We start from the raw sequence: 16790 nt of genomic DNA, 5'->3' as shown, positions 1-16790 counted from the left end.
ATACATCATGGTATTTTAAAATTAAAAGATCTAAGCAACTACCCACTTTAATCCCAACATTCTCCCAGTGAGGCTACTGGAGTTCACAGGGATGAGTCCTTTAATAAACATCATTCAATAGGCACCATCAGGGCTGAAAGCCACATACCCTACTCCAAGGATTCTTCTCTTTTTGCCGCACAAAGCTGACATAAACAGCTCTGTTATGCTGCTAGAGTTACCTGAGGGATAGAGTTATCTGAGGGAAGGAATGAGGGAACTGCTGAGGATTTTGTGAAGCCTCATTTAGGGTCACACTGGGTATCTGAGCTCCTAAGCTTGACACACATATATGGTGAGAGAAAAATGCCAGCTGAATGTCATCTTTCTCTGAAAGTGTGAAGTAAACTAGCAGTAGCTGGGTACACATTAGGATGAGAAAGAAGAGTGGAGCCTGGATGGCTCAGTCAGTTGAGGGTCTGACTCTTAGTTTTGGCTCAGGTCATGGTCTCCGGGTCATGATCTCAGGGTTGTGAGATCAAGCCCCGTGTGTCAGGCTCCACACTCAGCCAGGAGTCCGCTTGGGATTCTCTCCCTCCCTTTCTGCCCCTCTCCTCGCTCACGCTCACTCTTTCTCACACTCTCTCAATTACATAAAAAAATATTTTTTTAAAAGATGAGAAATAAGTGGAGCCAGGAAATAGTCAAGAGAGCAAGACATTGAAGGTACGGAAAGGGATTTGAACCTCCAGATACAAATCTCACCTGCTTTGCCCTATTTCAACATGGCCAACTCAGAGACCGTAAAAGCCATAAGACCCAAGTCAAAAGGGAAAAGCATTTAAGGGCTACAAGTAAGATGCCATTCTAGAATTTTCTTTTGAAAGCAACACACAGACACACATAAATACAAATGAGATGAGCTATCCGCTCAAATAACCCACCCTACAAAGTAGTTTTCAAATAGGCTGCCGATAATGACAGTAAGTCCAAAACCTCATCACGAATATTAAATCAAAAGCTCAAATAACTATAAACTATAAAACAATTTAGGCATCCTAACACACTGATGTTGTGATAAGGTCCCTACAGTAAGTAGGGATATATATGAGTATATATATATAAATATGAGTATATTCTAGTCCCTTTCCAGGTAGAGAAGGATATATACATTTTCAAGCAGGGTAATAAAATTGTAAACATGAACTAAGACATCAGCTTGACTGGAGTTCAAGTATAGATCAATGATGTATTTTATGGGAAAAGGTGTTCTCTTCCCAAGACTCAGTTTCCTCCAGTGGAAATAATGAAAGTATGTAATTCATGGAGTCGCAATGATATCTGTATTCATTTATTGAACAAATATCTATTGCACAGCCTCTCTATGCCAGACATTTTAATATAGCTAGTGTATGATCCCTGGTACCACCCAATCAATATTACTTATTAATATTTTGATAGCTCCAAGGCACTATTAAGATCATTTTCCTTGGCTCTTATGTCCCAGACAAACTTCTTACAGTAATTTACCTTCAATGTAGAACAACTACTGGGGCACCTGGGTTGCTCAGTTGGTTGGGTATCCAACTCTTGATCTCAGGTTTGTTAGTCCAAGCCTGGCATTCGGCTCCACACTAGGCACACAGCCTACATAAAATAATAATAATATATTTTTTAAAAGCTCCTGAAAGGGAAATGCAAATCAAAATCACAGTGAGATACCACCTTGCACCAGTCGGAATGGGTAGAATTAACAAGTGAGGAAACGAGAGATGTTGATGAGGAAGCAGAGAAAGGGGAACCCTCCTACACTGTCGGTGGGAGTGCAAGCTGGTACAGCCACTCTGGAAAATGATACGGAGTCTCCTCAAAAAGTTAACAATAGAGCTACCCTATGACTCAGCAAATGCACTACTGGATATTTACCCTAAAGACACAAACGTAGTGATCCAAAGGGGCACAGGCACCTGAACGTTTATAGCAGCAAAGTCCACAATAGCCAAACTATGGAACGAGCCCAGATGTCCATCAACAGATGAATGGATAAAGAAGACGCGGTGTATATATATATACAATGGAATACCGTGCAGCCATCAAAACCCCAAAATCTTGCCATTTACAAAGATGTGGATGGAACTAGAGGGTGTTATGCTAAGCGAAACTGGTCAATCAGAGAAAGACAATTATCACATGATTTCACTGATAAGAGGAATTTGAGAAACAAGACAGAGGATTATAGGGGAAGGGAGGGAAAAATGAAACAAGATGAAACCAGAGAGGGAGACAATCCATAAGAGACTCTTAATCTCAGGAAACAAACTAAGGGTTGCTGGAATGGAGGTGGGTGGGAGGGATGGGGTGGCTGGGGGCGGACACTGGGGAGGGCATATGCTATGGTGAGTGCTGTTAACTGTGTAAGACTGACGATTCACAGACCTGTATCCCTGAAACAAATATTATAGTATATGTTAATTTGAAAAAAAAACAAACAACAACAGCAACAACAAAAGCTCCTGCAAGATAGACTCACTACTAAGTGAGAAGCTCATAGAGCAGCCACGGTAAGTGCTGGATCTATTACATAACAGGTAAGTTCTCTGTACACATAAAGCATTGATATTCTGGCATATCGGGTCTTTTCTGTGATTTTGGTTAGCATAAATCCTTTCTTCAAAACCTGATAATCTTTTTTTTTTTTTAAGATTTTATTTATTTATTTGACAGAGAGAGATCAGAAGCAGGCAGAGAGGCAGGCAGAGAGAGAGAGAAAGAAGCAGGCTCCCGGCCAAGCAGAGAGCCCGATGCGGGGCTCGATCCCAGGACCCTGGGATCATGACCTGAGCCGAAGGCAGCGGCTTAACCCACTGAGCCACCCAGGCGCCCCCAGAACCTGATAATCTTTAAGTAAACTGATGACGTCATAATAATAAAAACAGAAAACTCGGGGCGCCTGGGTGGCTCAGTGGGTTAAAGCCTCTACCTTTGGCTCAGGTCATGATCCCAGAGTCCTGAGACCCAGCCCCCCATCAGGCTGTCTTCTCTGCAGGGAACCTGCTTCCTCCTCTCTCTCTGCCTGCCTCTCTGCCTACTTGTGATCTCTGTCTGTCAAATAAATAAAATCTTAAAAAATATATATAAACAAACAGAAAACTGAAGTTTCTGCACAATTATGGAGCCAAGTTAGACTCAGTCTTAGGAACCAGCTGGCCTCCATCTGATTATTTTGTTTTAATAGTTACTCACATTTTACATTTCTTAATGAATTACCTCTCTCTGAACTCAGACATTCTTATGTAATTATTTCAAGGTGTATTTCCAAGACTGAAAAACATTTGGAAGCTTCTTTCTTTTTCCTGCTTTCATTAGGTTTGCCTGCTCATTCTTCCCAGCTTCTCCTCTATCGTATCACCCAGTTGGCTCTCCAAACCAAGGCTCCTTATCTTGCCATATCTGTGAGCTCAGCTTTTAAGAGAAGCATTAACACTTTTTTGAAGTTCCTCAATTTAAGGTCTCCCCAGCAATCCACTACTTTTTATCGAAGTGAATACAATTCGTGGATTCCAGTAGATTCAAGAGCACCAGACCACCTCGCTTACCATCACTGTGTTGTGCGATTTGTGTCACTGTAGCGAGGTCAGTCCCCACTAAGTACAGAGGAGAATTGAGTGGCTCTGTTTGTGAATCCTTATCTCCTTACCTTCACATTAGATCAGCTTATGGAACACGGAAGAATATATGCACATTCTATGTATGTCTAAAAATATATATCTGAGTATATTTACAAATGCATGTTATATATTGTATATGTGTATATCTGTTTTTACATAATAAACTTTGTATAATATACATGTACTTATAATGCATATATTTATACACACCTATACTCCTTAGAATATGTGCGCAAAGACACAGGCACACAGTCAGAAATAATTACTTTCCCTTGAATAAATATTCTGCCAAACAATTTTAATTATCTAAGCATTAATATACCCTTTCTAGTGACCTTAAGATTCCGTGTTTCAAACGTTCATTTTGAAGCATCTCATCACAAAATGTGGCTGAATTTATCAAACAGGCCAAAATGGATCTATTAGGTTAATTTTTTTAAAAGCTTCTTGGTCTATGAAACCTGTACTGCTTGTGAAAAATATTTATATTCATTCAATAAGCCTAAGTTACATACAATATGTAATATTAATATTCACTTAACAAATATTTATGTTCAATAAAAAATTACAGAGCTCAACACTGTTCTAGGGGAAGGAACAAAAGACAATAAAACTTACATTTTCATGGTAAAACTTGGTAATGAATTATAAACAGATGTATATTATGGTATCAGGTCATAGTAATCACTGATAATAAAGATATAGCAGGTGTGGGAGTAGGAAGGACACAAGGTACTATGTTAAACAGAGCAACCAAGAGAGTCTCCTGTGGGAAGTGACACCAGAGCAGAGAATGGACCAAAATGAGAGAGATGCCATTTATTTGAGCATCTGGTTCACAAGCTCTACACCATCAAGGATGGAGAGGGTCTTAAAGGTAGCAAGTTAGCCTGCCACAATGTCATCAATGCTGGGAAAAGATAAGAAATTCCCAAGTCAGAGACAAAGGACTGTGTTACTCATAGCATAGCAGACCTCACGACCTCCACCTTGCCCTCGGTATCCAGCCCTGGGAAGATGTGAAAGCTGACCCAAGTCAATGTTGCCCATTGCCATTGAATGGGTCTATGACATAAAGAGGAACCCCAAGCATAGGGAACTCCCAATCTTATGAAGGGGGCTGCTAGACAACCTATCCAGTCCCTGCTCCAGAGAGGGACACTGTCTTTATTTTACTGGTCCGCAACAAACCTGCCCCATATCCTACCAGAGATACTAGCTCTGTTTTCTTTTCTTTCTTTCTTTTTTTTTTTTTTACTACCTCTGTTTTCTAAGGCTATGCAAGCACCCTTGAAAAGAATCCGAAACAAAAACTGATCTGAGATGTGCAGACATGTCCTGGAGAATAGTCTCCTCATGTCAGCTTTTAACAAATACCAGAATCACCGGGAAGCTTGTTCCAACACATATTGCTAGGGTTTACCCCCAGCGCTCCTGATTCAGTCTGTCTGAGGCAATTCTCAGTGCTTGCATTCCCTAAAGTTCCTGGGAGATAGTGATATTGCTGATCAGGAATCCAAACTTTGAAAATCACTGCTTTAAGTCTGTTAAACGGACCGTGTTTTGTTGTGTTGTCCCTGATTCGCTTCCATTTCGCTCTGCTTTATAATCAGAAAATCACGATTCTAAATTGCATCTGCATCTTGGGATCTTTCATTCCATTAAATCTGGTAAGTAGTATCGCTTATTAGAAACCATTCTCATATCTTATAATGTGGCTCAGCTCACTGACTTTTATACTCTATTCCAGACATGAAACAAAGGAGACAGCTGCAATAATAGAGAAAAAAAGAATCCTCTGTTTACAAAATTACCTCAGTACTCTTATAATCTGAATAGTAACCTTGTGCCTAGAGTTGATATTAAGGACATTCCAGTTTTTAGCTACAAGATGCCTTGATGGAAACGCAGATGTCTGCATTGTCTAAAGAGCACTGATCATTTCCATTTACTGCAACCTACACTTGGTTACTGCAGCTCCAAAAATTCTTTTAGGTCAAAATTGATATTTAAATGACCTAATAATATTAGATATTTGAGATTACGAACATGTCCATAAAGCTATACCATTAACACATAAATATGCCTTACGGCTATGTCAAAATGGTCTCAACCACTGCAGTGTTTTGTTGTTATAGCTCGAAAATCTAACCGTTGTATGAAATTAATTCCATAAAGCACACAGACATGCAGTTTATTCTTATGAGAAAATCACTCACTCCTATTTAAAATATTTTCACATTCACCATCTATTTTAACAAAGAAATTTTGTAGGAATTATTGCATTACCCAAATTTAACACTAGAATGTAGATTTGAAGATTTGCTTTCAGTTCCTCTTAACCCAAGGATTGACATTATTTCACCTATAGATGGCGCTTGTGCCCATATTACTTAGCATTGTAGTAAAAATTGTGAAAAAGTTTTCTCTTAAAAAAAAAAAGTTGGCAATAAGTATTAGAGCAGTTCACAAACAAAAAGTAGGGCAAACTATCACTTTATATATGACATCACAATTCCCGCAAAAATACTACAAAATCGACAATATATCAAGGATGCAGAGAATAAATTGTGTGTGCATATTCTCCCTCTCCCTGCAAACAGTGGAAGCGGGATTTGAACTCAGGTAGGCTTGACCCTAGTTTGTCAGTATCTCATACCAAACACCAAGTCCTAATACACAGAAATCCTTCTCATGATGCTCTGCTACAAAGTACATTTTTGCCTTTGTTACCATGCTTCCCTCTTTGTGTTGGACCTCAGGGATGTGTAACAGTTTTTATCACAGCTTCTCCCTCTGCCCCTCCCCCAGGCTCATGCTCTCTCTCAAACTCTCTTAAATAAATGAATGAAAGATTTTTAAAAATGACTTTTTAAAAAGTTTTCAAGCCCCCAAACTGAGAAAGTAGTGGAGCCCCCAAAGATCTCTCAGCCAACCTATCCATATTTCATCTTAAATCCCATGGCCAATTTTATTTCATCTCTACTCCCAACATAATGAGCAACAGATTGTTTTAAAGCAAACTTCCAGACATCATATCATTTCATCTGGAAATGTTTTATGATGTAGATCTAAAGCATAAAGAATTTTTTTAGAACATAACGCCAATGTCAGTAACACCTCTAAAAACCAAGCAAATAATGAATTCCTTAATAATATCAAATATCCATGCAATGTTCACACTTCTGTGATTGTCTCATAAATGTATTTTTTATAGTTTGTCCAAATCAAGAATAAACATTTCCATATACTGCATTTGGTTTATAGGCATCTTAAGACTCCACGTGGGACACCTGGGTGGATCACTTGGTATAGCATGGGATTGCTGATCTCAAGGTCATGTGTTTGAGTCCCATGCTGGGTGTAGACATTACTTTAAAAACAAACAAACAAAAAGACTCTATCTACACCAGCTTCCTTCCTGTTTTCTTATTTCTTTATGCCTGTATGTTTACTGATGGCATCCCCCAATCCCAATAATGTAATTTATCCTTGAGAATACTCTCTATTGATTCCTTTTCTGTAGAGTGCAATCTGTTTCCTCTAAGACAGTGAGTATATCCAATTTGTATCCCCATTTTACCTTTCAATGATTATCTTCTTTCCCCAAATGGCCATGTTAAACTCAGTCTATCCAAGCACTATACCCCTAATCCAGTTCCACCCCTCAGTCCCTCCCAGCAATCATCTCCTCCCACACCACATCCACACCACAAAGCTCCCATCCTCAACCTCACACCTGGGCTGGAATACCTAAGGCTCCTTTTTTGTGATCCCCATCTCTCCTGAGCAGATGCTGCACAAGGAGCCACTCACACCTTCTAGCAGTTGACTTAACCCAACAGAGGGCTTACTTCCTAAATCAGAATCAGGTTTAGTTCTAAATTTCTCTTGAAAAGGTCTTTTTCATTATTATAGGAAAAATTCAAGAAAGTGTTGCCATTCCCTGAATTTCCTCCCTCCTATCAAAATATCAAGGTATGCCTTCAAGAATAATTAGTATGTGATGGGAGGTTTTTCTTCCTGGTCTTGTTGGGTTACTCCTTTTTCCATGTCCAGCAAATGGACTGGTCAAGCTTAAATGTAAAAAAATAATAATAATAAAAAGTAAGAGCTATGTAAGTACTAGAAGAAAACATGGGTGAGTTCCCCCATAACTTAAGAAAGAATAAAACTTTCCTAACTATGACTAAAAATTCAGATGCAGAGCTCACATAGTTCAGTCACTAGAGCATCAGACTTGTAAAAATCCAGATGCAATAAAATAAAATACTGACAGACCTGACCACATAAAATTATAAACAACCAACCAATCGAGTCCTCTACAAAATAAAAGAAAAACCAAAATCAAAAGAAAAACGACAACCCAGAATTAAGTGTCTGCAACTTACATGACAAAGAAAGGGTTAGGATCCCTATATAAAGAATTTCTAAAAAGGAAAAAAACAATAACCCTCTAAATATGGGCAAGAACTGTGAAGAGAAAACTCACAGGAAGAGAAATGCAAATGGTACTAAACTTAGAAGATCAAGCTTACCCTTTAAAAAGAAAAATATAAATAAAAAGTATACTGAACTATTTCCCTCCTATTGGACTGGCAGAAATCCAAAAGAATAACCACACATACTTAATTTGTTATATGCATAAAGCATCCTCATATCCTGTTCAAAATACAAAAAAGATTAACCACCATTAAGGGAAATATGGCAATAGTTAGCTAAATTATACATGAATTTACCATTTAACCCAGAAATCCCACTTCTGGGGACCAACCAAAAGGGCACACTGATCAAAGAAGAGGTTATATCACTATTTATATTTGCAAAAGACTAAAAACAACCCGATATTGATTACTAATGAGCTCGTGGAATATGTTATGTTATACTCACACCATGAAGTGCTAAGCAACTGGAAAAGGAACTGAGGAATATCTCTTTGTGGCACTACGGAGTAAATTCCATAGTACATTATTAAGTGACAAAGCAAAGTTTAAGTTAGGGGCACCTTAGTGCCTCAAATGCTTAAGCATCTGCCTTCAGGTCCTGGGATCCAGCCAGAGTCAGCATCTGGCTGCCAGCACACCTGCTTCTCCCTCTCCCTGTGCCTCCCCAACAGCTCAGGCTCTCTCTCTCTGTATTCTCTGTCTCAAATGAATAAATAAAATCTTAAAAAACAAAAACAGCAAAAAAAAAAAAAAAAACCCCACAAAAAACAACAACAAAAAGAACTGGGTGCCTAGAATGCTCAGTCATTAAGTGCCTGCCTTCAGGTTGGGTCGTGGTCCTGGATCATACCACCATCTCTCCCCACTCTGCAGGAAACCTGCTTCTCCCTCCTGCACTCTCCCTACTTGTGTTCCCTCTCTCACTGTCTGTCAAATAAATAGACTCTTTAAAAAAAGAAAACCCACAAAGTTTAAGTGAAAATCAAGTACAATATGACAAAGATCTACATATGGGCCTTCTTATATTGAAAATAACAAAATGAGAATCACTATATTGCATATCTAAAATTAATATGAAATTGTATGTTGATTTCACTGAATTAAAATTAAAACTTGGGGGGTGCCTGGTGGTTCAGTGGGTTGAGCCTCGGCCTTCAGCTCAGGTCATGATCTCAGGGTCATGAGATGGAGCCCCACATCAGGCTCTCTACTTAGCAGGGGGCCTGCATCCCCCATCCCCCTCTGTCTGCCTCTCTGCCTACTTTTGATCTCTGTCTGTCAAATAAATAAATAAAAATATTTAAAAAGAATAAATGAGTAAAATAAAAAATAAAAACTTAAAAAAATGGCTACCCACATTGGGTAAGGGCAGGAGTAGCATAAGGGGACAGAGAGAAGCCAGACTGATCTCTGAATATGCTTTGCTAAATTTATATTCACAATCCATCTTTAGAAAAATTTAAATATTTTTAATACTTATACAAAAACAATAATCAAAATGAAAACAAAACCCTAAAAACAAAGAGCAAATGAAAGAACTCAATCAAATTGTGTCTCAATTTGATGGTATACCTCAGAGAGGAAATACCTGCTAAGTTTAAGACACAGGAATATGACTATGTGCCACAATGGGAATACACTGAAGGATAAGAGAACTGAAACAAACAAAACAAAACGAAACAAAAAACCACCAAAAAAACAAAACAAAACTGTGGAAAAAAGATTCACAAATCTGACCACATCAACATGTAAAACTTTCATATTACCAATAATACCACAAAGTGAAAAAATAAGACAAACTCTGGAGAACATATTTATAATGAATAGAACAAAGATTACTATACAACACTCATAAAGGATATTTATCAATCAGTAAGAAATACAGAGCAAAATTAACGGAAAAGTTTGTAAAACTATACAAAACATGTAAATCAACATTTCACAGAAGAAAAGTGAAAGGCCCAATCCTATCCAAAATCAGAGAAATACAAATCGAAGCAATAAGGTTTTCATCATTCATCAGACTGGCCATAATTTTGAAATAACAGTATCAACTGTGAACAAGGAGACAAAGAAAGCTGTCCTGTCACCTAACAGCTGGTGGGAGTCGTATGGTCACTTAGACCAATTTGGCAGCATAAAGTGACACTGGAAATGCTTAGTCTCTCTGACCCAACAATATGTATCATGTGTGTACACTACAGAATACTTGAAATGCTTGCGCTTCTACAGGGAGAGAAAAAGTAAAAGATGGTCACTGCACAATAATTCATAATAATGATAAACAGAAATGACATAAGAAACAGACAAATAAAATGTATGCTGTCATAACAGAATATTAAAAGGAATGAAGTAACCAATTTGGATAGATCTTAAACACAATATTAAATTCTAAACAGAGGGCCACCTGCGTGGCTCAGTTGGTTAAGCATCCAGCACTCGATTTCAGCTCAGGTCGCGATTTCGGGGTCATCAGATCGAGCCCCATGTCGGGGTCAGCAAGAGATCTGCTAGAAATTCTTCTTTTCCCTGCCCCTCCTGCTTGTGTGTGCTCTCTCTCGCTCTCGCTCTTTCTCAAATAAATAAATAAATCTTTAAAAAAAAAAGGCAGCCAAAACAATCCTGACAAGTTTGTCAAGAAAATTTGTTCAGTAGCACAAACTGGAGAACTTACATTCCTGACTTCAAACTTGCTATAAAGCTACAGTATCAAACACAAGGAAAATCATGATAATATCCACATAAGGATATTATCATATCCACAAATGAACAGAAGTGGGAGTCCAGAAACAAACCCATACACCTATGGTCAACTGATACTCAACAAGGGTACCAAGATCATTCAATGGGAGAAAAAATGAGTCTCTTCAACAAATGGTATTGGAACTGAATATCCACATGCAAATGAATGAAAATGGACCCCTTCCTCATATCATATACAAAAATTAACTCAAAATAGATCAAAGACCTAAATGTGAGAGCTAGAAACAATAACACTCTTAGGAAAAATACAGGAGTGAATCTTCATGATCTTAGAATGACAACAGATTCTTAGATATGACCTCAAAGGCAAACACAACAAAGGAAAAGAGATAAAAAAGACTTTACCAAATTAAAACCTTTTGTGAATCAAAGGATATACTTTCAAGAGAATGAAGAGACAACTCACAGAACAGGAAGAAATATTTGAAAATCACATATGTGATAAAAATCTATTCCCCAAAATACTCTTCAATAAATCCAATTAAAAAACAGGCCAAGGATTTGAATGGACATGCCTGCGAAGCAGATATACAAATATCCAACAAGCACACGAAAAGGTACTCATTAGACATTAAGGAAAAGCAAATAAAAACCACAATGACATGCTACTTCATATCCACTATGATGGCTATAATAAGACAACAAGTGCTGTCAATAAAGAGAGGAAACGAACTCTCATGCATTGCTGGTGGAAATATAAAATTGTGCACATGGTGAAAAACAGGCGGTCCTGCGATAATTTAAAACTACAACTAATGCATGATCCAGCATTTTCACTTCTCAGTAAATACCCAGAAGAACCAAAGACATGTATTCTACCAAAATTTGCAGATGAATGTTCAGAGCTCATTATTCACAACAGCGGTAAAGCAGAAACAAGCCAGATGTACCTTAACCAGTAAGTGGATGAACAGAACTCGGATCCATCTACACAGTGGAATATTCTTCAATGATAAAAAGAAATGAAGGCTTGGTAAAAAGGTACACAGCATGAGGTCTGAGGATCTCATGTATAACACAGTGACTGACTACAGCTGATATCACAATTAAAATCTGTTGACTGCAGAGCTTAAATACTCTCACCAAAAATAAAAGAAAACCAAACCCAAAAACAAAGAAAGAAAGAAATATGTGAGGTGATGGATGTGTTAGATTAGATGGGAGGAATCCTCTCACAATGTATATGAATATCAAAATCATCACAATGTTCACTACATACCTTCTAATTTTGTCAAATATACCTTAATAAAGCCAGAAAAGAAAAACAATGAAGTCTGTAACATGCTCCAATATGATGAAGTTTAAAAACATTACACTAGGTGAAGGAAACACACAAATAAAATATACATTTTGTATGACTATACTCCTACAAAAGATCCAGAAGATCCAAGTCCATACTGACAGAATGTAGATTAGTGGTTGCCAGGGTCTGACAATTTTGGAGTTATTTTAAGGACGTGCGGTCAATTTATTCTATAAAAATTCGAGGTTTTGTAAAGGGATAACAAAAACAAACCAAGACCAGGGGAAAGCTCTCTACATGGACTTTAGTAATACCTTCTCCTAAAAAACCTCATTAACTGGGTTCTGCTTGGTAATCTGTCTTTTGCTCCCACTGAAGAATAATTATAGGCATTTAGTTTATGGTTTGCCACATGAAGGTTGTTCATCATTTATATAAAGAGAAACAGAAGTTTTTTATTTGGCTCTTGATGCCAGAAAGTCTTTAGGCTCCGGAAGGAATAGGGATGCTCTATGCATGTTTTATGGGGGTGGGGGTGGGGGGTGGGGAGGGAGTGTGGGGGGAGTCATGGTTAAAAGTCCGAAATATTTGCAAGTTTGATAACTATCTAACTTTATATAATGTGTGTGTGTGTGCGCGCGCACGCCAACTTTGCCCTATTGAACTGCTGATCCGATGCTACTGGTCTACAGACCTCAAGATCACCTGCAACCTTGTTCAAAACGAAAATTCTCGGGCCCCATTCTATGGTTTAAAACACTTCCCAGTTTTGATCTGATGCACACTAAAGTCTGAGAACCACTGTGTCAGGCTGGTTCCCTCAGTTCATTTTATCTATTTCTACTTTTCTATTTTAAACACGAGTCATTATCCACATAAGTTCCATTATAAAACAAAGCAGAAAATAACTTCAGTAACTCACACAGGACTTCTTCATATTTTGCTGGTTTCCCTTGGAAAAATGCAGAAATCTCTGAAGGCAGAGCTGGGATAGAGAAAGAGGAATGAAGTCATTAAAGGTACAGACTGCCTTGCAGTTCCCGGACCGGCCTGCTTAAAAAGTTGCAAACATCACCTGGGTGAAATGCCCCTCTGTGGGAGAATATCCTTTTCACCTCGCAGAAGGGGCAGGAAAGGACATATGATAAACCACCCACACAACTATGTCTGACTGTGATTTGGCTATGAAGAGCTTGAGTTCTATTCAAGCTTGAGCTTGAATAGAACTATTGTCTAGGACATTTTTAAACAATGTCTGTACCCCTCTGTTCTGTTTCAAAGAAATTTTAAAAATGAGAAAAATTGGTTAAGCAAATTATAATACGCTAAATGAAGGAACACAAAGGTTGTACAACAAAAGTTGTTACATTAGTATTTCCTTGTTTACTCAAGTTAGAGAAGGCAACCAAAGCTAAGAAAAAAAGGATGGAGGCACTTTCAAGTGAGTGTACCTTTTGTTTTTCTAAAGCATTGCAGTTTCTCAAATGGCTATCTTTTTTTAAACCAGTGGTGATGTGGTCAGTACAGGACTGGGGTAGCACCAATTTCTTCTCAACCTTCAAGAAGAAAAATAGGTAACTCTCCTTGTACTGCTGTCTTGTAAAGAACTCAACAGCACATCTTTAAATGCCAGATTCATTGTGTGAGCAGAATCTGGGAAGAGGGAGCACAAAACAAAGAGTAGGGGTTGAACTGGGATTGGTGAGACAAAACTGACTCACATCTAGTTTTAAAGCCCTTTCCCGCAAATCCCTGGAATGCCTCCAGCACAGCTCTATTTCCCAGGTCATCTAACCATCCTTCACTCCTTCCAGCCCAGCTGCCCTGGTCCAGGCTTCTCTCCATTAGGCAGCCTGGGAGCTTCTGAATAGGGTAATATTCTCAAATCTCACTTGTTCTGAACACGCCTGTGAAAACCTCGTATCTGCTCCTCTCTGGGAACTACACTCTGCTCAAAACTCACTCAAGAGGTGCCTGGGTGGTTTGGTCGGTTAAGCAAATGACTCCATCTCAGCTCAGGTCTTGATCTCAGGGTCATGAGCTCAGCCCTGCAGTGAGCCTACTTAAAAAAAGAAAAAAAAAAAAAAAGAAAGAAAGAAAGAAAAGAAAAGAAAAGAAAAGAGAAAGAAAAAGAAAAAAGAAAGAATGTCAAATAGTTGTAGGGTTCTCTCCAACTAACATATACTTAGAGACTCCTCCTTCTTACTTCACAAGATGTGCTTTTCTAATGTAGATGAGAAAGACACCTGAGGGGCAAATTCATTTTAGCTGGAATTGTCACCCAGGCTCACAGTGCCAATGTATTTGTTATTCCATAGACTCTCAGGTCAGACCTTCCATAAATTTAAATCAAGGCTGCTGAGAACTGTTACAAACCTAACTTGGATACAATTATACCGTCTCTATTAGAGGCTTTGAAGACATCTAGAAATCCCATACACAGAGCTACTACACGGTTAAGATTCAATCGTTCAGATATGATTCAATCGTTCAAATCATTTCTTCACACGCCTAATTATTTCTGCTAAGTGCCCTGCAGGATGACATGCTGGCTTTTATAACCAAGAGGGAATCTGCAAAGACCATGACATTTGGAGAAACACCTAAAATTGTCTTCTGGGGCGGCTGGGTGGCTCAGAGGGTTAAGCATCTGCGTTCTGCTCAAGTCCTAATCACAGAGGCCTGGAATCCAGCCCCTGCATTCGGCTCCCCACTGGGTGGAGAGCCTCCTTCTCCTTCTGCTCCTCCCTCAGCTTGAGCTCTCTGGCTGTATCACTCTATCAAATAAAATCTTGAATGAATGCACGAATAAATTTTTTAAAAAACGTCTTCTAGTGGAGCGCATGGCTGGTTCAGTTGGCTAAGAACTGCCTTCAGCTCAGATCATGATCTTGGGGTCCTGGGATTGAGTCCTCTGGTTGCGGGCGGGGGCGGGGGGAGGTGTCCCTGCTCCGCAGGGAGTCTGATTCTCCTTCTTCCTCTGTCCCTCACCCTGATCATGACCCCTTTCTCCTCCTCTCTCAAATAAAATCTTTAAAAAATAAAATAGTAAAATTGCCTTCTAGTTTATCTGCTAGTGTTGTGACATAGGGTATGTAACATTCCTCTCCACCTCGGTTTTATAATGTTATGGCAGAGAGAGCTCTATCTATCTAAGTGAGAGGTTGAAAGCATAATGCAACGAGTGATAAGAATAATTGTATTAACAACAGCAGCTAATATTTACTGCGAGGCACTGAGCTATGTTATTTAATCCTCTGAACAACCCCACCCACAGGTGTTATTAATATCCTCAGTATTACAGACGTGAAGTCTCACGCAGGTTTGCCGTTCTCAGATGATACTTTGATAGTTCAGCCCCGCACGAATCAAAGCCATCTATCTGCTCAACTCCCGCCGCTCTACGACCAAGCGCACCCACCGCGCATGTGCACCCGTCACTCCCCACCACCCTCCCCCTGCCTCCCTCCTCACCCCACTCCAGGCCCCCCGCTGCCGCACAGACCACGTGGGCAGATCCGCGCAGAGTCTGCAACTTCCCCCGGGCACCCAATCCCCACCTCCCTGCCTTCCAAGCCGACCTTTCCCGTAGTAAAGAGTCTCCCTTCTCGTGATCCCTCCATCCGACCGAGGCCTCCTCGTACCCAGCTCTCCGGAAGAACAGCCAAGGGTCCCGCCGGGGTCCGCGGGCCTCTTCCCTACAGCCCGGCACCGTCGCCCACAACAGCGTCTTGGCGCCACCCAGAGACCCCCTCGGATCTCCCCATCCTTCTCGCCTCCCACACCCTCCCGCTCCGGCTGCACTAGCTCCGAGAACCGCAAGCAGACCGCCAGAAGCCTGGAGGTTCCGGATTGTCTCCCACAGAAAGCCGGAACATTGGGAAGCACCGGCGAGGAAGCACCTGCGAGGTATTGCGCATGCGCAGAAAGAGCCGCAGGCTACTAACTCCCATAACCGCGGGCTGCGGGGCTCACAAACTTCAGGACTTCATTCCCGTAACTGCTTGCCTGGGACTGGGGAATTTCGGAAACGTTCTCTCTTCAGCTATTCGGAGACAGTGGCAGGGGGGTTGTTGCTTCTGTATGCAGCACCGGTTTTTTTCAGTGCCTCAAAGAAATAGTCTCACAGACACGTTGCTTTCTGAACGACAAGCGACCAAAGGAGGCAAAAATGTAAAATCTAGGTAGAAAGGCTCGCTTACATTCTAGAAATACAAAATACCACTGTGGATTGGAGAAACAAGAACTCTCGTTCATCGGGACACCTGGGTGGCTCAATTGGTCAAACACCTGCCTTTGGCTCAGGTACGGATCTGAGAGTCCTGGGATCGAACCCCATGTCAGGCTCCCTGGTTAACAGGGAGTCTGCTTCTCCCTCTGCCTCCCCACTACTCGAGCTGATATACAGGCTCTCTCTCTCAAATAATCTAAACAAACAAACAAACCCCTCTTATTCATTACTGGTGTGAATGCAAAATAATACAAACATTTTGGAAAACAGTTTTACAATTTCTTATAAATGTAAACATGTACTTACCACGCAACCTAGTGATCCTACTCCTATGTATTTACCTAAGTAAATCGAAAACTAAGTTAACACAAAAGCCTTAACACAAATTGTTTTTTTTTTTTTCTTTTTTTAAAGGTTTATTTACTTATTTGAGAGAGAGTGAGTGAGCGAGAGCAAACAGG

General features: G+C 39.8%; 1 protein-coding gene across 1 annotated transcript in view; it reads right to left on the bottom strand.

Annotated features, from left to right (window-relative positions):
• The window catches only part of LOC309859863 (uncharacterized protein), an 83374-nt gene extending 67387 nt beyond the window's left edge, over positions 1-15987 (bottom strand). The window contains exons 1-3 of the mRNA XM_082721080.1: positions 15680-15987; positions 13550-13654; positions 13021-13083 (exon numbers count right to left, since the gene is read on the bottom strand). Coding sequence (XP_082577206.1) covers positions 13021-13083; positions 13550-13654; positions 15680-15721 — 210 coding nt within the window. The 5' untranslated portion in view covers positions 15722-15987. The remainder of the gene's footprint in view (positions 1-13020; positions 13084-13549; positions 13655-15679) is intronic.
• Positions 15988-16790: the final 803 nt, after the last annotated feature.

Source organism: Mustela nivalis, assembly GCF_964662115.1.
Source record: "Mustela nivalis genome assembly, chromosome: 2".
Taxonomy (NCBI): domain Eukaryota; kingdom Metazoa; phylum Chordata; class Mammalia; order Carnivora; family Mustelidae; genus Mustela; species Mustela nivalis.
This window is presented reverse-complemented; position numbering and strand designations above follow the sequence as displayed.